Source organism: Cebus imitator, unplaced genomic scaffold, assembly GCF_001604975.1.
Source record: "Cebus imitator isolate Cc_AM_T3 unplaced genomic scaffold, Cebus_imitator-1.0 Scaffold43, whole genome shotgun sequence".
Lineage (NCBI taxonomy): Eukaryota > Metazoa > Chordata > Mammalia > Primates > Cebidae > Cebus > Cebus imitator.
Genome location: NW_016107358.1, coordinates 2,672,028 through 2,694,935, shown reverse-complemented (window position 1 = coordinate 2,694,935; position 22,908 = coordinate 2,672,028). Strand labels below are relative to the sequence as shown.

At 40.1% G+C, this 22,908-nt stretch overlaps 1 protein-coding gene across 11 annotated transcripts in view; it reads left to right on the top strand.

The window, feature by feature from the left end:
- ATP13A4 (ATPase 13A4) overlaps positions 1-22,908 on the top strand; it is a 174,324-nt gene that overhangs the window by 60,940 nt on the left and 90,476 nt on the right. For 9 of the 11 annotated variants that reach the window (XR_001824590.2, XR_001824589.2, XM_037737825.1 and 6 more), the window contains 2 exons: positions 9,637-9,810; positions 21,442-21,588. Coding sequence is in view for 9 of the 11 variants with exons in the window: in XM_037737825.1 (XP_037593753.1) it covers positions 9,637-9,810; positions 21,442-21,588 (321 nt within the window). In the remaining 2 variants the exon portion in view is untranslated. Of the gene's footprint in view, positions 1-562; positions 568-5,977; positions 5,986-9,636; positions 9,811-21,441; positions 21,589-22,908 lie in introns of those variants that run through there. The other 2 variants (XM_017526642.2, XM_037737827.1) reach the window with 2 other exon arrangements.

Here is a 22,908-nt window from a genome sequence, read left to right as displayed (position 1 = left end):
GCTCCTTTCCTTTCCCAAGAGGTCAGAGGGTAGAACTGAAAGTTCCAATGATCTAAAGATACGGTGGATTCCTTTGACCACTAGCCCCCATGCTGAAGGTCACCTCATTAGGATGAACTCAGATATGGTTGAAAGGGGCTCATTTTGAATCGCAAAATACACTCCTGTTATTTAGAACATTCCAAGCATTTTAGTTGCTCTATGCCAGAAACTAGAGACAAACACAAAATATTTATTTATTATTATACTAAAGACATCATCAGCAAGAGAATCTTTAATTTCCTCATCACATGAGAGCCTAGAAAATACCTCTTGCCCAAGATGACCAGACCAAGAGATTAGGATGATGCCTGGAGTAACCACTCTCGGGCTATTGGGTGGAGTCCCTCTTGCCTGTTTCCTCTCACTCTTGGGTTTGAAGCTTGTGAAAACCTGTTTAAGGGGAAGCTAAGAACTTGTCTGGGCAGCACATCCATCAGCTCAAACGTGGACAATCAGCAAGTGTTCATGCACTGTCACTTGTTACACCTGCCGGATGAGAATATCAGAGCTAAGGAGGAGAAGGGAGTGTCTTCATGACAGGCAGCCTTGTTGGGTGAAAAGAATTTCAATTAAAAAGGACCTAGCTCTCTGACCTACTGGCTGGGTGACTGTGGGTATGTTTCCTAACCTCCCCAAACCTTACCTTCCTTATTCCGATCCATGGCTGACACTACCTTCCTTACAGGATTGTGAGAATTAAAGCAGCATATAACAAAATATATATTTAGGGTGACTGGAATATAATAAGTTATTCTTTACATAAAATGTAAGTTTTCGTGAGCTTCAACTCAAGTTTGTGTGGGCAATTATCCACAGGGCAGGGTCTTACCTTCCTGCCTGAAACTGATTGGTGGGATAAGTTGCTTTTCTGTCAATCTGTGTGACAAGGAGGAGTTTCCACAGGCAGAAGCTGACAGCATACTGGGCCGAGAAAAGGAACCCTGATTAATCAAAGGAAACTAAAGCCCCAAACACATCTGTTCAGCCTACTTCCATACTCAGACTGCCACTCAGCTGAAATGGCCATAGGCACTTGCCTCTACCACTAGCTTTCACTGATAACCCTAACTTTAGGGTAATTGTGAGGGGTCCACCTGCTGATTGTGGGGGGGAAAAGATGGAGGTGCAGCTTTATTATTATTTTTTATTTATTTTTTTTAGACGGATTCTCACTCTGTGGCCCAGGCTGGAGTGCAGGCGCACAATCTCAGCTCACTACAACCTCTGCCTCCTGGGTTCACATGATTCTCCTGCCTCAGCCTCCCAAGTGGCTGGGATTACAGGTGTGCACTACCACACCCAGTTAATTTTTGTATTTTTAGTAGAGATGGGGTTTTGCCATGTGGGCCAGGCTGGTCTCAATCTCCTGACCTCAGGTAATCCACCTGCCTCGGCCTCCCAAAGTGCTGGGCATGAGCCACTGTGCTCAGCTGGAGGTACAGTTTTTAAGGGTTCAGCAAACTTGGTTTCCGACAGCCATAGCTAGAGTAGTGTACACATTTTAGAATTTTAAAGTCCCAACCAAAGGTGTATTATCTAACCGTACACGAGTAGGTTAATTGTAACATTAGAGTCCACTGAGTTCCTGTAATGCAATAACCTGACATTTTGTCCTTAAATATATTGCATGTTTTGAGAGTTTATACCTTTGCTCAAGGCGAATTCCTCCACTTGGAGTGCCCTTTCCTACTCTCCTTTCCCAGTCTCACAATTCTACCAATTCTCTCCAAGTCAATTGCAGATTATAATTCTTTTGGAAAGTTTTTCTATTAATTGTCTCAGTGGGAGACCTTCATCATTTGAAACTAATTTTTTCCCTTGTGCTTTTCATATGGCATTTAATACGTTCTGCCCTGAATTAATTACTTTAAAATTCATCATCTCTTTTGTCAGCTCCTTGAGGGTGGAAGATTTATCTCTAGCAGACATACCTTACCCATTGTCTTAGACATAGTAGGCAATTTGTATTGAACACTGAAGCAAAGGCACTTTAAAGAGTTTATGCTGGAGGTGCAGCACAGAAGCGTTTTTGTGATCTTTGCCTTGGTTCTGGAGCCTGACACCTGGGCCCAGCGTTATTCTATTGTTTCCCATAGTAATCATGAGAAAGAAAATGTGGTGAGAGAAACTGGGAGTCAGTGACCAGAGAGGTGACATTCCAAAGCTGGGAATAGAATTTTATTAAGTATCATTGCAGCTATCTGCCAGCGATGGCCAGTTCCCTTCATTCCTAAGGATCCCCTCAAGGGCCACTCCTGTAACCACTAAATGGATGTAAACATTGTTAATGGAAAATGGGACTCAGCTGCATGCCAGTAGTCATTGCTGGAGATTTTACATATATATATATATGTAAAATATATATACACACAAATATATATATGTATATACACATACACACACAAATACATACATACATATATATATATATATATATATATATATATTTGCAAAGTGATGCACAAGATTGGAAAGTCAGCACAATTCACACCAAAGTAATTGTGAACACACATTTTGGCCTAGAGCAGGAGCCTGGACAGCAGATACCTAACTACTTTGTCCCTTCCAGGGCAGGCCATTGGTTTGGCTCTGTTGAAGGCAGAGAGTTTGTAAAACTCAGTCTTACCTTTAACATCTTTTCAACTCTTAGAGACAGACTAGAAAGAGAAAGAAAAAGCAAAAATCCTAGCACTTATTCAAGAAACCTAGACTTAGAGATTAACTTGATGTAAGGCAAATGATGTGACTAGTTTAACATTTCATAATGTCCAAAGGCACAGTGCAGCATCTGAGAGTTGCTGTGTTTCCTCCTCTCTCCCCTCAGTGGCCTGATTTTATTTTTAGTGCCCAAGAAGATAATATAGTTAAATTTGTTGGGCTAGAAACAAGGAGAGTAAGGGTTTATTAATTTCCCTTCTCTCCTTCTCTCACGCCCTTCATCCCTTTCTCCCTCCCTTTCTGACCATTACCTCCTTCCTGTCTCCTTCCCTTTAATATAGCCACTCATTTATGTATTTATTGATTCAGCAAATTTTTATTGAGTGCCCACCACCTGCAGATAATGTATGTGATGCTGGGTAAACAATGTTAGAAAAAAAAGCTTGAATTGATCCTACTATTCCATACTAGGTTGTAGGGACAGAAAGGAGGAAACAGAAAATTAAGCAAAAAATACAAATTGCAAATTGTGAAAATTTTACAAAGGAATTATAAGGGGCACATAAGATTAGGGGCTTAATTATGTAGGATGGCTAGCTGAGACCCCTCTGAAAAGAAAACATGTAGAGGAGACTTAAAGGATGACAAATATCAAGCCATGGGAAGACCATGAGGCGGGAAAGAGCTTAGTGAATTCACCAAAATGGAAAGAGTCCTTGGCTCATACAGAGTGATATGGAGGGAGAGTGGTTGAAGATGAAGTTGGAGAGGAAGGCAGGTGGTAGATCACGTGGGCAATCGGCTTTCTCTCTTAGCAGAGTTTCCTTATCTGTGAAATGATTTGTTGGGCTGCGTTGCAACTACTACCGACTTAGTTGGTCATTTAGTATTAAGTGTCAATCCTCTTTTACCATGGGTTTCAAAATCAAAATTTTTTAGTTCTTTGGGTGCTGAAGATGTCATCCTAGGCACTAGGACCCAGAGATCTGCCTAGGTTAGGTGGAAGGAAACTAAAATGCCTAAAGCAGGTTTTATCAATCATGGCACTATTTTGGGCCAGACAATTTTTTTGTTGTTGTAGAGGGTGGGGGTGGGGGAATGTCCTCTGCATTGTGGAGTGTTTAGCAGCATTCTGCCTCTACCCACCAGAGGCCAGAAGTAACTCACCCAATTGAGAATTGAGTGACCAAAAAATATTTCCAGACATTGCCAAATGTACCCTGGGAGACAAACTCACTCTTGGTTGAGAACCACTAGTTTACAGGGTGATGCTGTAGCTCCAATGCACAGGTCGGGCATGAGATGTGAGATGGAACCTAACATATATCCTCAGTGTTGGGGGAAAAGGTAAGCAAGGCAGGAAACAGAAAATAAGAGAGCAGCTGCTCTTTTAGAGGGGCATCTGGTACTCGCTTTGGCCGGTTCTTTTTTCTTTTTTTTCCCCTAAGACTTGAGGTATTCACCATTAGATTGTCCGTAATCTTTAGTTCTTGACGCATTCATATTATTTGCCCATATTGTGTTGCATTAATTTGGTTAGCTACTTAATTAGTTCTTTATAATAATGTGCTGAACCCATCACCACAAACAAAAACTAGGATTTTGACAACAATCTGCAGGAAACAGTGTGGCCTCTCATTCCTCTGCCTTTCCTCAACAGAGAAAGCCATTGTACATGCTCGTCATTCCCTTGCCAATGAATCTGTGTTCATCATTCCCTTGCTTTCCTTCCTATATAGTTTCCTTTCTTCTAGATATATCCCCCAAATAATTGAATTGTTAGTTGTTTTTAACCTTATAAAAAGATTATGATGCTGTTACAATCCTTTACACTGACTTTTTTTCACTTCCTATTCTATTACTAGGAGCATCATACTGATGTGTGTTGCTGGAGCTCATTCATTTCATTTGAAATCAAACGAATTCATTTGATTTCATTTAAACCTCATTGTGTGGACACACCACAGTACATCTGACTCACTGGAGGGCATCTGGGTTATTTCCTGGGTGATTGTATACATGTCTTTTTTTGCTCTCCAACTGATTCTTGCAGTGCAAGAAGGTGGGGGCAATATTGCCACCATTTTAATATCTTTTAAGAAAAAGTAGAACTCAATAATTTTTATGTGAAAATAACTGGGGGACCAGCTTAAAGTTTCTAGAAGTATTTAACAGGTGAATGAGAAACGAGTCTGCAGGCCATTCCTTCTGAGCCTCCACTTTAAGGTTTCTAGATGAGGTCATTCATGTTGAGAATTTTTCACCTGAATCTAGTAGTCAAGTTAACTTGAAGGAAACTTAGAAAAACTTCCTTTAGTACTAAAGAGTGGCAAAGAAGAAACTATACAGAGGAAGGAATTTTAATAGGTGTTCACGTTAGGCAAGCAGCAAGGTAAATCCATTTAAGTGTTCATTTAAAACAATTGGTTGTAGTGCCTGGAAATTACAGTGAAGCATTCACTTAACACCCCAAATTCAGAAATAAGGGAAAAGGGATTATCTTCAGGGAAGTAAACTTTTAAAAATGAAAACTTTAAAACCTTTCAATATTTTACAAAGCCTGTAGAGAAATGCAAAATTTTCTTAAAGAGACTAAATGGCTTCTAGGCCAACAAGATTTGACTGTAATTTGATTAAAGAAATTAATGTTTTTAATAAAGACATGTGCCAGTCAGGGTGGGAGATGGTCAAAGAAGACTCCAGAGCCTGTTTTAAGTTCTGTGCTTGCACAAGACTCTGCTAGCAGGTCAGCCATGACTGTGGAGATGGTGTCACTGGGGAGAGAATGCACTCTTCATAACAACCCCTGTATTTGGTTAGTGTGACAGCAGCATACATCTCACTCTCTTGTTATTCCCAGTCTCTGAGATCTGCTTAACTGTAATATTCCCTGTGACAGTTGGTTCTGCTGGTAGTTTTTGGGACTGGAAAGCTGAGAGCCACTCTCAGGACTGGTAGGGCCCTAGGTGGTGACATTGCCCTATGACGCTTCTTTGGGGACAGACTGTTTTGCTACCATTGGTATCTCATCTGCATTTCCATGCACTTGTGCCTTCATATTTCTACATTCATTAAGTGCTTACCTGGTGTCAGGCCCTAAGTTCAAGTACTGAGGGTAAGCTCTGGGAGACAAGGCCTGATTCAATCTCATGAAACCTCTAGAGCAGGACCTTTTCCAGGCCCTGGGATCCTCCCTAAATATCTGTGAAGATGTTTGTGTGTTAAGTATGTATTTCTTTGGGGAGAGGGTCTACAGATACTGAGAAGGTTCTCTTAGTTGAGATGGTTTAAAGCATTGCTCTGAGGAGCAGAATTTGGCTCCTTGAGCATAGAAGCTCTGCAAGGAAAGAAGGCCTGGACACCTGGAAGCCAAAGGTTAAGCCCTTAGAGATGCAATGGACCTGGATGCCCATGGACAGAGGAAGAAGAATATGTGGGTAGGGAAGGGTTACAGAAAGGGACAGTGTGCTATTCCATAATGCACATAGCCTGCCATGAGCTTAATTATTATTTGTGTAATAATCTGTTGACATTTTCCCAACAGTTTTTTTTTTTTTTTTTTTTTTTTAAAGCTAACTGATCTGTCTTTGTGGGAGGTAAGAGTGGGTGGAGGGCAGGGTAGCAAGGACAGTTCCCTCCAGCATACTCAGGGACATAGAAAGCACTCCATATATGTTGGACGTGAATTGCTATGGGATGATAATAACAGCACTATGCTGATTTTTGCAATTTTAAACCCAATATCCGTTAATAGTCCCTTGCAATGCAATTCGCTTCAACTTCTTAGTACAGTTCAACTCGCTGCGATAAGCAATAGTTAAACGCAGCTTGTTGACATTATTTCATCCTTTCTACAGAAACTTTAGCAATGTGTTATGGTCATGAGCAATTAAGTGGTGGTGTGTTGGCCACCAGACTGAGAGCAGGGAGCTCTTGGAGCGACACTCCGGTATAACTAAGGAGGGTTCCCTTGGCTTGCTTGGGAATCCAGCTGATTCTTGCAGTATGAGAATGTGGGGACAATATTGTCAGATTTCTAGTTTCTTTTTAAAAAAAGTATAAATCATAACTTTCATGTGAAAATAACGGGATCAATTTAAAGTCTTAAGAAATCCTTAATAAGTAAAGAAGAAACCAGACTGTAGGTCATTCCTTTTGAGCCTCCTGTTTAAGATTTCTAGATTAGGCCATTCACGTTGAGAATTTTTTACCTGAATCTAGAAGTCAAATTAACTTGGAAGAAACTTAGAGAAACGTCCTTTAGTACTAAAGAGTGGCAAAGAAGAAACTGTACAGAGGCAAGAATTTTAATAGGTGCCTGGGTTGGGTGAGCAGCGAGGTAAATCCATTGAAATGCATTCTAAAACAATTGGTCATAGTGCCTGGAAATTACAGCGACGCATTCTCTTCACACTCATCTGCTTCTGCTGTCCCAGTGTTATTATTAGTAGCACCCCATTGAGGTGAGAATTTATATGGCTATCTCTCTATGTAAACCTTTATTGATCTAACCTTCTTTAATCTTAAGCTGTTTGTGTGTCTCTCTTCTCCACTAAACTAATGAGCTCCTTGAGACCAGAGATACAGTCTCATTTACCTAGCACATGCCTGCCATTTTGTGGACATGTAAGAAACGTGTGTTAAGTAGAACTGAAATAAGAGAGTAAAGAAGCGCCTTGGAGTAGAAATAGCCAGCCCACATTATCTTCCATGTGCTGCAGAGGTCTAGACTGGAGACCCAGTTTTGGGTTAGTTATGAGCTTTGTTGGCTTGGGAAACTAATTTTATCTTTTTCAACTAAATGGGAGAATATGTATCACGTGCTTAGTGAAAGGCTTTTAAGTGCCCAATAAATGTTAGCTGCTAGCACTGTTATCAATAATTAGTTGTTAATCACTATTATTACTATTAAAGATAATATAGTAACTTTATAGTTTTCATAATGGAGAATTAAGATAATTTCTGTTTGCTTTATCTTGATAATGAACACAAAGATACTTTAGAAACTATATAGAGAACTCTCACTGCACAGCCCATAAAAGAATGCATAGTAACAGAGGTTTTTGTCATAGAACAGAGTAACTCAAGCATATTTACTTTACATTACATGGGGGCTCAACTGACTGGCAATATAAGGAAACTTTTAAATATAATATTTTAAAAAGGTGAAAAATGGCTGGGTTGGAGGGTAGAAATTGACCTATGCCAAAGTATTGAAACATAGAAAAAGCACATGGGAAAGAATGGTAGCTGGACTCAGGACAAGTAGGGAAATTAAGATTGGGGTACTGCTGAGTGTGGGAGTAAGACAGTGTTGCTCCCAGTGTGATGAGGGGACAGAGCCATAGCTTGAGCTTGGAGCAGAAGGGTATTCATATCAGAACATGCATTCTACTTTGCAAAATTAGTTCAGAGCTTGTATTTCTAAGTTAATGAGAACATTTTATCGAAGTCATGTCAAATGTGGACAATGCCTAAGAAAGCCATTCAGCACCTGTACGTGTTGGAAGGAACCTAATGTTTACACACAAAGGCAGCCTTCAGCCAAGCATCACAGAACCTTTCCTGGCAATGTAATCTTTACCAGGTGAAATAGAGAAGTTGATAGATTTAAAGTTTTATGTTCCAGCTCCCTTGTTATCCTAAGAGACAATTCTAGCAAGAGCAGAACTGTTAACACTAGGAACTCTTGTACCTAACTGCCAATAAACTGGGGGATAGAATTTCAGGTCTATTGCAGGGACGTGATCAAATAATAGCAGCAACAGCCATAGTAAATGCTTACATAAGACAGCAGCCCTGTTACATGGATACAGTTACTACCCCATTTTGTGGAACACAAACTGAGGAATAAAGAGGTTGAATAACTTGCTGAAAATCACACACCTAGTAAGTGGCAGAGCTAGTCTCTGAACCCAAAGAGTCTTGGTTCACAGAATGTGCTTTTAACCAGGACACTCTAGTACCTCTCAATTTTAGCCCTCATAACTAGTATAAAGTGTACCCATGGGATACACTTCGTGGAATAAAGCTGTGGGACTAAGACCATAAACTTCAGGGGCGGTTTTCTGTTCTATCTCAGGACTTCCTTGGAAGGAAGACATTTGTCCAGATTATACATGCATTAGAAGTGAGATTCTTATCTTGTCTAGTTTATATCGTCTGGGGTCTAATAATATCCTCTCATAATGCATCAGTGCCCAGTAGAATGAGTTGAAGTAAACCAAATAGTCTCTATGGTGTTTTCCCGTAGACATAAAATGATTTTTGTTACTGAATGAGGAAGGAATGTGGGAAGGCACAACTCTACCCCAAACTCCCAAGGGCAAGTTGGCATTTACTTGTCAATCCTCTTATGGTCAAATACTTTCACCCAATCCCTGACTCAGAACTCAAGGCCTGGTTCTTTTCTCTTCCTCTCCTGTGACTGCCAGTCCCAGCCAAGGGAATCTCTTGGTACTGCCATTGGCTAGCAGGCTGACAGACCTGGGTTGGAATCTTAGCAGTGGAACATTCTAGCTGTGTGGCTTTGGGCAAGTCGTCTCATTCTACCCCTCTAAGCTCAGTCCCACCATATATGAAATGAGGATGATTATCTCACTTCAGTGAAAATATAGAGATAGGGATGATTGGGAGACTTAAACAAGACAACATGTCTAAACACTTAGCATAGTGCTTGGCACAGTGTAGTTGGGTGCTCAAATTACAGAAACTTAAGTTCTAGTTAGACTGTGACTTCCTTGCTTCCTGGAATCACATCTTATATTTCTTTGTCAAGAATCCTTCTTTACTCTCTCCATCCTTCACCCAGCCCTCTCCTCACCCTCCTCAACTCCTTCATTCTCTGCCCCCATTTCCATCACTAACATCAGTATTTGCTCATTGATTGTTTATTGTGCTTAACCAATATTTGGGGTCGTTTTGATTCTGTCCCAGGAAATATTTGGCTATCGGACTCAAGGCTGCCGGAAAACTCTCTGCCTTGCCGGATCCATCTTCTCATTTGGAATCCTCCCCCTCGTGTTTTACTGGAGACCAGCGTGGCACGTATGGGCACATTGTATCCCATGTTCTTTGCATGAAGCAGACACTGTGTTGCTGAGGACAACAGTAAGTGTGTACCTGGTTATGTAGCTGGTGCCCCCCTTTTTTTCTGGACAATGTATTATGGGATGGCTGGGGGGAGATGTGCACAAGACAGGTAGCAGGTGGAGGCTCCAGTCTTAGGTTCCATCACAGCCTTGCATGTAGCAGGAATTCAATAATTTGTGTATGTTCTTTTCAGGGACATAGATGGATCTGAGGCCATTATCCTTAGCAAACTAATGCAGGAACAGAAAATCAAATACTGTGTGTTGTCACTTATAAGTGGGAGCTAAATGATAGCTCATGGACACATAGAAGGGAACAACACACATCTGTCAGAAGATGGAGGGTGGGAGGAGGGAGAGGATCTGGAAAAACAATTAATGGGTACTAAGCTTAATACATGGGTGACAAAATAATCTGTACAACAAACTCCCATGAAGCAAGTTTACCTATATAAAAAAAACCCCTGACATTAAAATAAAGGTTAAATTAAAAAGTTGTGGATGGTGAGGTTTAAGAAGAGCTATTTCACAAGATATTTCTTTTAAAGTTGTGAGTTTTGTGAATGCTAGAGCGGGGAACAACCATTTTAATAGCTAAAAATAATAGGTGATGTGAAGTAGTCAAGTCAGGCTTTAGGCTACTAAGTTCACACTCAACCTTCCTCTCGAATCCTAATATATCCTACTCCCTGCACTGGAGTGACTCCAGAGGAAAAGAAGGTGAGGGGTGGGGAGCATCCCTCTGAGGAGGATGCTCTTTTTCCCAGCTTATTGATGGGTGCATGTTGCATTTTGCATATATGCTAAGGTAAACAATGCAGCCATCTTGCCCTTGAGGTCATTGCCTCTTTCTGTTAATACAAGACCCTGGCTTTGGGTGAGTTTCCCTGTGTTTGCTTCCATACCAATTCCTCCCAGTGCTCATAGGACTTAGAAAATGTGCATCATTCCTGCAGGACTGTCAACTTCTCAAAGGAAGTGAGCATTTCTGGCTTGTTGATTGCTGCACCCCCAGTTTGCAGCGTCAATCACATTGGCCTCCTCACATGGGGCACCAGCTGTGGCACTGATCACATCGTGGTCACCACCTGAGACACTGATTACTACTTGCAGAGGTCTGTAAAGTAGTAATGACTCAGCAATGGATGAATAAAATACTCACGCACACGATGCAGTCAATCGGGTGGACTAGGGAGGTCGTTAGCTGCTCTTAGAGGGTGATTGCAGCTAACTCACCTCTACTCCTTGTTCTTCTTCGCATTTATTCAGTATAGATTTAATAACAGAGGTTCTAAGTCAACACACTTGCGGATAATTAGCATCGTTAAAAGAGTGGTTTTACGAATGATAAAAGGTTTTTGTTCCTAGGCCTAGAACAAATGCTTGTTCTAAGTCCCATGAGTCCTAGCTCCTAGTCAAGGGCTTTTCCATTGAACTGTATTTAAACCAGGGTTCCCCAACTTCAATTGGCATCAGAATAATCTAGAGAGACTTATCAGAACAGCTTGCTGGGTCCCACTCCCAGAAATTCTAGTTTATTAGATTTGGGGATTCGGACTCAAGAATTTGCATTTTAACAGGTTCTCAAGTGATGCTAAAGATTCTTGTAAGGGGCCACACTTGGAGAAAAGCTGCCGTAACTAGTTTTCACTTCCATTTGTGAGCTCACTTGTTCACTTGGTCCTTAGGAGAGAAATAGAGACCTAGACATTTGATTTACAGCTCAGACGGTGTATATTTATAATCTGAGGGAGAAGAATCCAGATTTAGCAAGGCGTTATGAGTGGCCCTCTCACATATAGCCTGATTGCCTTTCGAGGGCAGGGGTAAAGTTTGCTTTCTGAGGCTCAGAGCAGGGGGATGAGTATCTGTGGAAGACTCTATCTTGGGTCCTTTTATAGCTCAGCCCCTCCACTTAAGAATCTATCAGATTTTTATTTTCTGGCATGAAGCTAATTTAACTGTACTCTACAAGTACCTCCATACGTCCTCAACTAGTTCTTGGAGGGTAATGCTTTTGTTGCGGTAGAAACAGAACCATGTTCTGCCTTTCAGAGTGCATCAGCAATCTCTTCAGATCTGAGATGATCTGGTCAGCTGAGCTGTGCTCTCTGAGTTGCTGGCAGAGTCATGGCACAGACAGGAATAAGAGGAAATGGGAGAGGAAATGGAAAAGGAAGGGAGGAAAATAGGTAAGAGGAAAATGAAGAGGGAGAAAAGAGAAAGCAATCCACTAAGAGCGAATAACAAAAAGAGTGTTACTAAATGAGGAGATGATGTGTTTGGGGATTTAGAGCCAAAGTTTTGATTTCTTGTCCTAGCACTTCAAGCTTGTTACATAACTTCTCAGGATCTCAATTTCACCACTTGTAAAACAGGGCTAGTGTGAGAACAAAGTGCGATTGTGTACCTAAAAGTCATCTGCAAACTGTAAAATGTATTATCAAAGACCACTTTGTGTGTGTGTGTGTGTGTGTGTGTGTGTATGCGTGTGCTCAAGCCATTCTAAAAGTGTTCCATGCAAAAGAGCTTGCTATGCACAAGGTGCTCCCATGTCTCATGGTTTTGCTTATCTGGATGATGTACCTTTTCCTAATTACCCATGAGCCTGGCATTCCTTTTTGGGACAACAGACCTGGGGAAAGGTTTTCTTTTAACTGGGAATCTCCAGCTCTCAACAATACTCAGCCAGGTGATCTCTCCTAGTTGCATGTAGCTAGCTTTGCAAGTGGACATATACTGGAAAGACTCAGAAAAGCTTTGGTGCCCCTGTGAGCTGCATTCCATCATCCTGCCTCTTCCTTTGCATCTTTGACAGTCTATCAAGCCCCTGCAGAATTTCACTGCCCCTCCACAGCTAATCAGAGCAGTCTAAGCTAGCTTCAATCTTGCCTTTTCCATCTTGATTTCAACTTTAATTTTTAATTACCTGCTCTTGTGTGTCATTTTAAATAGATTTGCCATGCCAGAGACTCTCCAAATAAATGAGGTTCTAAATTAGTCTTTATGATGTAATTAGAGAAGAACTCAATTATTTCAAACATTCTTCCTATCTGAGACTTAGATAAAAAAAAGCTTTGGGCACCAATAGTTTAAAAGTTTGCTGCTAGTTATTTGCGTTAAAATGACACCTTAAAAAAGATTTTATTTGAATTATATTACAATGGCTGGACTATAATGACTTCCCATTAAGGAGGACTGGATGATTCCTACCTGAAAATGTGTTGTATATCTGTTCTTCATGTTATTAAAAAATCAGTGCTTGCTATTTATCATCAGTCTCAAGCTGGTAAGATTACAGATCATTATCACAGATACTGATTAGGCAGTCATTTCTTGACATTAAAAAAAAAAAAAGACTGCGATGTACTGACTAAAAGTCTTCAGTACACAGTTTATTTTCAGTTCTTCTTCTCCTAATAGGTACTCGGAGAGATTTTTTCAAAAGATAAAAGTATTAGGTTTTTATTTTATACTTTTCAAGTGGCATTCTGTACATTAGTCATCTACTCCTGAATTTTAACCAATATCAGTAGCAATGCCACATTTCTATGCAAACGACATGATTTATATTCGTTGTTTTGAATTCAGATGCTCCTGATGATTTTCCTAGCTTCCGTCTTTATTGTAATTACAAACACATTTTTCTCTTCATTGTCATTGTAGGTTACATGTTGTCAAAGACCCATGATGTGCAGAGGAGAACTTGGAGATGATTAGCAATGTGGCCTGACTCAAGGCACTTCAGTTTGATATTTTAATGGGGAGCATTTTCGCTTCGGTTTCAATTAAAGATGTCAGGGCTAGGAGGGTTAGTTCAAAAACTTCGAAACTCTATAAATCAGCCATGCAAATGGCATCTTAAAGTCTGCCAGTCCACCAGTATTCTTGTCAGGCGGCGGCATCTGTGTTCACAGGGTCCATTACCTCCTCTCTTCCCCGCTCCTCCTCTGTCCCTTAGTCTGTCACAGCCCATGCTTCCCACACCAGGACCACTTTCCGCTGGAACGAGACACTGTTTTGTGCATGCTTTTACCCATAAAGTTTCTTCTGATAATTCCTTCTCCACTCCATAATTCCTTTTCCCCTACATTCATGCATGCATTCACTTATGTTTTCATCCAGTTAGTATTTACCGCCCACCAACCATGCACCAGACACTGGTATAGGCACTGGGACTATAACTAGAAACAAAACAGATGGAAATCCTTGTCCTTACAGAGCGATCTTCTAGCGGGGAGTCAACACACACATGCTTTCTCTTTCTCAAGTAAATGTAGAAAGTAGGTGTTGTCTCTACTTATTAAAGTCTCCTCATTCCTCAGCCACATATCACCTTCCCTATTAAGTCTTCGTTGATTCATTCTTTGCCCCAGTTCAGAAGGGAGGGAGTTAATCACCTGTCCTGCATTAGCTCTGTGTTTTCATTTGTGACTGCTGTAGTGCTGTTTACCTTATACCAAATATTATTCGCTTTACAGTTTATAATGCAGTATGTCATTGATTATTTAATTAATTCTCATAACAGCCCTGGAAAATGGGCATTATCATCTCCATTTTACAGATGAGGATACAGAGAGACCGAGTGACTTTACAGCCCAGTCAGTGTCAAAGCCAGGATTTCCTTCCTTCTGACTCTTTTTCATACATTTGATGAGCACAGGTGGTATGCCAACCAACAATGCTAGCTCAGGGGCAAGTGTATGAGTGCGTGTGATTAATAAAACCAGGGTTCTTGACCTCATGGAGTTAATCAGATCACTACACAACAAATGTAAAAATTCACCTCTTAAAAGTACTCCTTATGAAAGGTTCTTGGTTATGGTAGGATTATGTAATAGAGATTTGGCCAAGTCAAAACAGTCAGGGAAGGCTTTCTGAGCACCAAAGGATAAGAGTTCAAAGGTGATGGTGGCTGGTGGGGGCAGGCACATGGAGAGTGATGCAGGTGGGAGGGAATATGGGGGCAAAGAACCGAAACCTAAGTCTCTCTAAGTCCTGAGTCTTTTTTTTTTTTTCTGACTATGCTGCATTCTTTTTTATAGTTTTTGATCCTTAAATTATAAGCTTTCTATTCCTGGAAATTTTCAGCTTTTTTTTTCCCCTGGACAGTCTAGATTATAAACTTTTTGAAGACAGTGATTGTGGTTTACATATTATCCCCCATAGCACCTAGCACATGGCCGCAGCAGGGCTTAATTAATTTAATTAAATTTAATACGTTGAATTAAGTTGGATCTGCAATAAATAGTCTCACTGTTTTAGCCAGAATTGTATTTCAAGGATACTAAAGTAGAATGTCACAGTTGAGAAAGATAATACAGGATTATGTTTCAGGTACACATTCCCACTTCTGAATCCTGCTCTTCTACCCACTCCCCAACCTGGCCCCATTTCAACCTGGTTTTTCATTAGACATCTCACCAGAAATCTCTGAGATTCTGTGAGCTGGCCTCTGAGAAATGACTCAGTGTTAGATAAATCATTTTGAGGCTATTATCCTTTATAATACAGGGCCATTTATATTATGATTTAACAATTTGCAGAGTATTTACATATAGTTGTCTCATTTGGTCCTTGCCAGTAGAGATTATTTTTCTCCCATTTTACAGATGAGGCATAGAGAAGTTAAACAAAATGCTCAGGGTCTTATAGCCGTAAGATGAGAGTTGAACTAGAGTTGTAGCTAAAGATCTAATTACTTTCTGTCCAGAGACCAGATTCTACAGACGCAGCATTGTGATGTGGTTTAAGAATAAACTCTAGGTTCTGAGTACCTGGATTTGATTTCCAGCACTGCTCTTGACCTTGGGCAGTGTATTTGTCTGGTAGGCTTTGATAGCAGAATACCACAAACTGGATTGCTCAAACAATAGACGTTTATTGTTTTATAGTTCTGGGAGCTGAAAGTCCAAGATGTAGGGCCAGCAGAGTTGGTTTCCGGGGAGGCTTGAAGATGGCTGTCTTCTTACTGTGTGTTTACAGAGTCTTTTCTCTGTGTTTTTGCATTCCTGGTGTCTCTTCATCTTATATGGACTTCACGACCTAATTCAACATTAATTACCCTTTTTGTTGTTGTTGTTGTTGTTGTTTGAGGCAGAGTCTTGCTCTGTTGCCCAGGCTGGAGTGCAGTGATGCGATCTCAGCTCACTGCAACCCCTGCCTCCTGGGTTCAAGTGATTTTCCTGCCTCAGCCTCCTGAGTAGCTGGGATTACAGACATGTACCACCACACCCCACTAATTTTTGTATTTTTAGTAGTGACAGGGTTTCACCATGTCGGCCAGGCTGGTCTCAAACTCCTGACCTTGGGATCCACCTGCCTCGGCCTCCCGAACTGCTGGGATTACAGGTGTGAGCCACCGCACCTGGCCATTAATTACCTTCTTAAATGCTTTATCTCCAAATGTATAGGAGGTTAGGGCTTCAACATGTGAATTTTGAGGCAACACAATTCAGTTCGTAACAGGCAGGTTATTTAACCTCTTTTTGCCTCCATTCTTTTTTTCTGTAAAGTGGGGATAATGATACCTATATCCTTGTGAGGACTAAAGATGTGATAGATATAAAGTTCTTAAATGACGACTGTGCTTGGTAGGTAGGCATTCCATGGGCATTGGTCAACTTTTTACTATACGCTACATCTCAAGAAGTTTCAGACAATGAACCAGCTAATCCACTGCTCCATTTCCCTTCAGAAGACAACTGCAAAAATGAAGAAGCCCCAAATCCCAATCTCTCCAAAAATGTATACTGAGTTTTCTAGGTTTCCTTGTTTTGTGTACAAACATCAACATAGCCTTTGCTTTGTTGACAATCTCATTGCATTGTCCTTCTCTCCTCCCTTTTTTTGGACAACTATACTGAGATAATAATTATTGTGGGAATTTCTTCAAAACTTAGAACTTTATGTATCTTATAAGTAAATCCTATATCCTAGCCAATGTCAAATTTTTTTTTAGCTAAACAACACTGGGAATATGATGTCAGGTTGTTAAGAGCATCAATGAGTCTGGCTAAGAGAGGGAAGGAGAAAGAAAGGAATGATACACATAAAAATAAAATAATTTTTCCAAAGTTATGGGTCTGTAAAGGCAGTGCAGTGTTTTAGAATAACCTGAGAAATTTAAGTTATTATTACATTATCCATAATCCTCTAGATATTTCACCTTAGGTAGAGTTCAACCTTTCAGCATTGCAATGCATCCATCTTCAAGAGAAAAGTACTCAGTTTCTAATGTCTCATTGGAACTTTGAAATTGGTTCTTTTTAAGGAGAACTCAGAACTACATTTTTTATGTAGTGAACTATGCAAAAGAAATCACAGAATTGGCCTGAACTTGAAGTGACCATTATATTGCTTTTAAATTTCAAGGGATGAAGTTCTTATGGCAAAAGGGTAAAATTAGGTAAGCAAGATGTGTTAATCTGTTCTCACCCTGCTAATAAAGACATATCTGAGACTGGGTAATTTATAAAGGAAAGAGGTTTAATTTACTCACAGTTCAGCATATCTGGGGGAGGGGGGTGCAGGAAACTTACAGTCATGGTGGAAAGGAAAGCAAACATGTGATTCTTCACATGGCAGCAGCAAGAAGAAGTGCCAAGCAAGAAGGTGAAAGCCTCTTATAAAACCATCAGATCTTGTGATAACTCACTCACTATCATGAGAACAACATGAGTATAACTGCCCCCTTGATTAAATCTGGGTCCCTCCTATGACATGTGGGGATTATGGGAACTAAATTCAAGATGAGATTTGGGGGGGACACAACCAAACCATATCACAAGATAATTTGCTTCATTCAAATCTAAAATTTCATCTGGCATTTCTAGGGTCAGAAAGCACAAAGCCATAGAAAATAGAAAAGGCTCAGGTTTCTTCCTCTGTTTTCAGTCCAGGTCAAACACTGGTGCTTTGTATTATATTCAACTTCCGAAATGCACTCTTGAATTCTTGTAAAACCTACTTTTTTAGAGTTCATGGACTGATCTGGTTAATATTTCCTATAAAGAGGAGGTAAAGTCTTCTCAATGACACCTGAAGTGTAAAAAGTCCAGATATGCCAGGCAAGCACTTTGGATTATTTGCATTATAAACCAATTAGTTAAAATGGTAGCTCCTCTGGTACATTTAAGCATTTTACAAATCATTACCTGCTTTGAAGAGAGCTGGGAAACACACTAAAGTAGAAGCAGCCATTTTCAGGTAAAGATGCTGCTTTTCCACAAAAGAAAAATTGAGAGACTTTTAGTTTCCTCAGAGGGAGAATAAGTTCGTACTTACAGAAAGATCTCAGAAACAACATGCTATGAAAAGTGAGGCATAGAACCATGCAATTTCTTGCCTCCCTGCTGTAGGCCAAACCTTAGACCAGACACGTTATGTATTATTTCATTTAATCCTGCAAAAATCCATGAAATGTGATATTATCCCCATTTTCTAAATAAAGAAAATTAGCTTCAGACAGTTGTAAGGCAGTTTAGAGCTGGCATTTGAGTTCAGGCCTCAACCTGTGCCCTTTTCATATTGGAAAACCCCAAAACAAAAACAGAGGAGTCCGTGATTTTGCCTGAAGTGATCACTTCACATTGGTGTACTTTCTTCCATTTCTTTGCTTTTTTCCCTTAAAAATGGGGTGATTTGAGAGTCCTCAGTAGGGTAGCATACAAGAGAGAAGTCAGTGTCACTCCCCTACTCTAAGCAAAAGGGTCATCTAGCTGCCCTATCATTTTAATCTATAGAATTCTACTTTGTATCATACAGAATTCTGAGTTATTGTGCTTAGGAGTCAATGGGGATGACAGAAAGTGAGCTTAAAAGCAAACATGTCCAAGCACCTTTGATTTAGTAATGTTATGAGCTATAAGAAGATGTGGGTGTATAGATGAATGTCAGTTTTTAGTGCACATCTAGACGAAGGCACACAGTTGGTGCACTGGATTGATATGGCCTTTGAGAATGGGCACTTTGCTTTTCCCTTTTTAGGCACTACAGTCTGGAAGTCTGTTTGTTGCCACACAGGGCTAGAGAGTGACAGCTTGATTTTGGGAATTAGATTCTATGCTGCCAGGAAAGCAGAGATTGTGAGAAACTGGATACTGTTTGTTACTTGGTACAGAATTCGAGGTGATTTTTACATGCAAGCCATAGACACCATGAGACAACTTGCTGAAAAAAAGAGGAAGGAACCAAGATTTGGAATAGAAAGGTCTGGACTCAGGTCTCAGTTTTATTCCTACTACCACTTCAGACTGGCTTGAGCAATTCTTAGCCTTGCTGATGGTCAGTTTTCTCATCTGCAAAACAGAAATAATTATAATACCAACGTTGGAGAATTGTAAGCCTAAAATAAGATAACATAACAATTTATTTACAGACTGCTAAGTAGTCATATGAAAAGTAGTTGTTAATATTATTTTAATTCACTGGAGATGGTTAATAGCAGCTGTCTTCCTAATTGTCCTCACTTGGTGGCCAGAGGTCTCTGGTCTTGATGGCTCTTTTATAATTTGTGTTCTTATTTACCAACAAATTATACATTTTTTAACCAAATTTTTCATTGAAACTGTGTTCTTTGGAAGTCTCAGTTCAGGCTGGTCATAAAAATGGCAGTCCAATCAAATTATATTTTTTAGCAAAATGTAGAATAAAGTGGAAGGTAAGAGGGGAATCTAAATGAGGCAAGCAAGAGTGTGGTGGGGGCTGTTAAGTTCCTGCTCTAATAGTTATCAATTATGTCTTTGTTTCCATGCCAATTAAATAGGAGAATAATTAACTGTAACAATTCCATCGCATTTTTGACGTTAAATGAAATAATACATATGTGGCATTATGTGCTTAGAACAAGTAAGTACGAAATAAATATTAATTATTATAATTAGAAATGGAAAGTTATCGTTTAAAAAACCCTTTGAGGAAGTCAGAAGCAAGGCTATGTAATGCTGAACTATGTCAAGGTTTGTTCAAGAGAGTTGGTTGCCTACTCCATACCTAGACATGTGTACCAGTTCAGTGGCTTAGGCATTGAAAATGTAGCTATCTTCCACCATTCTTAGGCTCATCATTCTTAACTCCATACAATTTGATTTGAATTAATTTAGTCATCTTTTTTTTTTTTTAATCCATAGGGTAGCAGCCAATTTCACTGGCTTTTAAAATCAATTAATTAATGAATGTTCCAATTTCTATTAAGGTTATTTCCCACTTTTGTAGGCGTCTTTCTCCTCTCCTCTCCTCTCACTCTCCCTGTCTCTCTCTCTCTCTCCCTCTCTCTCTCTCTCACACACACACACACACACATACACACATGCATGTATGCACACACACAGAATCTGTGCCAAGCCTGGCTGAAGCACAGACATGCATCATATGCATTTCCTACCCACAATCCAAGAGAAGTGGTAAGGTGCATGGGCAAAGAGTAAAATGTGGTAGGAATCTCGAGTACCCTGACGATTTAGAAGAGATCACCCAGAGGAATTAGGGAGGTTCTCAGGACATGGACTCTGAGCTGGATTCTGAAGGATGGTAGAATCCAGCCATGTAAAGACTTAAGGAGAAGAGAGAAGAATGTGTACTACAGGCTAAGGAAGGAGAAGGAGCAAAGGCATAGAGATTGGCTTCTCTTGAGGAGGACCAATATAACAGATTAGCTACAATGATTGTATCTTCCCATTTGTGCCTTTTGCAGAGTCAACTAAGCCACTCTTCGCAGCAAAAATGGGTGTGGTGGTGGAGACAATTCCCAGCTCTGACCTACATTTCCCAAGCATCAAATTGTTCCGCGGTTTAACTTCTTTTACTATACCTCTTAAATCCTGAGGTTTATTAGTCATCTGAGCGGGTTTTATGCTTAGTATTTACTCATTCAGATAATAGCCACTGTCATTATCAAATCAGTCTCTAAGGGACCATTGTGGTATCTGTTTCTCCATCCTGTGCTTCTCCCTCTAATTTTACTCTGTGATGAAGTAATCAGTAAACTGCAAAGGGAAGTAATTTTAATTCGGGTCATGCAGTAAGGTACCTTCTTCAACCCCACCTGTGCTAACATCTTGGCAATTACCTCGGGCAGGTTTAGTCCATGGATTCAGTCTTTTTCATCCACTCTTCAGAGCAGGTCTCAGTGCTCCACATGCATGAGGAGATAAGGAACAATAAAACCTAGTCCCTACATTCTAGGTAGTCTAGAAGAACTAGGAGAATACAGGCAAAAAGTGAGGAACAGTTAATATTTTTTGGAGTTAACAAAGTGACAGTTTTTCTTCCCTCTGGTGGAAGGGTGTTAATGAGGCTGTTCTGGAAAAGACTGAATTTTAGTTAAGCCTCGAAGGATGGGGATGATCATCAGGCCATGGGCTAAAAGGTGATGCAGTGAACTAGTCTTACCTGGGGATGTGCCTCCTGACTCTCAAGCTTTGTTATGTGTCAGTGCTTCATATTCATATCAGGTTGCTCAATCAATGATGACAGGTCTTTTTCCCTCACGGTTCTATGTCCATCATCTTTCAGGGACAAACCATTCTGCCAAGAATGTTCAGTAACTCCAAACGCTTACAGAATTATATTAAAATGATGTTTTTCAGGATGAATTTTAGCCTGATGACCTCTCTTAACTTCATGGGGGTTTTGATGTCTATTTCCTCAGGATGAATTTCAAATTTACTCCTGGAAAAAGGTAATGTGGATCTACCTGTCAGCATTAAACAGCGCATTTGGTCTCACTCCTGACCACCCTCTCATTACAGATGAGGAGTGTATCATAAATAGAGCTATAAGAAAGCCAGACCTAAAGGTAAGTAAACTTATGGCTACTGCTGATGCCTGAGAGATTTAATCTTTTTTCCCCTCAAGTATAAAGGTAAATGTAGCTCCTCCATGGTGCCAATCCTCATTTGATAGTGTATATTTCAAACTTGAACTTCGGAGCCAGATAGAGCTGAGTTCAAATCACAGCTTCATCCTTCTAAATAGTGAAACCATTGATCTTAACTCTGCTGAGCCTGTTTTCTCATCTACAAAAATGATAATAATAATGTCTACTTTTAGTATTATTTGATAAAATTCAATAAATTTACAAATACAAAAATTAATGTAGTTCCAGGTATACAGTAGATGCTCAATACATACTTGCTCTATTTCCTTTTGCTTTTTTTAGAGTAGGAACTCACTATGTTGCCCAGGCTGGAGTGCAGTGGCTATTCACAGGCACATGATTATGATACACTGCAGCCTCAAACTCCTGGGTTCAAGTGATCCTCCTGCCTCATCCTCCCTAGTAGCTGGGATTACAGGCATGTACCACCCAGCCCAGCTCTTACATATTAGCTCTTAATAGTATCATGCCCTATCTTACAATCTGTGTAATAGGGTTAATTTTATAGTAAAGATAATCACCCAGGAATATCCCAGGAGGTTTGCTTATGTCTGCAAAAATGACCTTATTTGAATTCTTGTCATTCAAATGTATTTAGGTTGCTCCCTCTTCACCCTATTAAATTAGTTCTGCTTGGATTATGACTAGCTAACACTCATATTGAAAACATTTTATAAGACAGAATATTTTCTCTTACATTTATGTGAGTGTAGTCAGCCGTTTAAATTAGTTTTATGAGATCAAGGTCAGTTATTTAAAATAATATAAGTAAATGATGAGCAATTTTCCTATTGTCATTGTTGATTGTTATCACCCAGTTGTCTTCTTTTTTTTTTTTTTTTTTTTTGGAAAGTTTCACTCTTATTGCCCAGGCTGGGGAACTGTCTCTGCTCATTGCAACCTTCACTTCCCAGGTTCAAGCAATTCTTCTGCCTCAGCTTCCCAAGTAGCTGGGATTACAGGCAGCTGACACCATGCCTGGCTAATTTTTTTGTTTTTAGTGGAGATGGGGTTTCACCATGTTGGCCAGGCTGATCTCAAACTCCTGACCTCAGGTGATCCTCCAGCCTTGGCCTCCCAAAGTGCTGGGATTATAGGCATGAGCCACTGCACCCCACCCACCCAGTTGTCTTAACTGCCCAAATAAGCAAAAACAAAGGAGGTCAAGTACCTCCACATAATAGTTTGCCTAATCTGTTAGGTGTCCATTCACCTGGAGAAGTAAGCTTCCCAGATCAG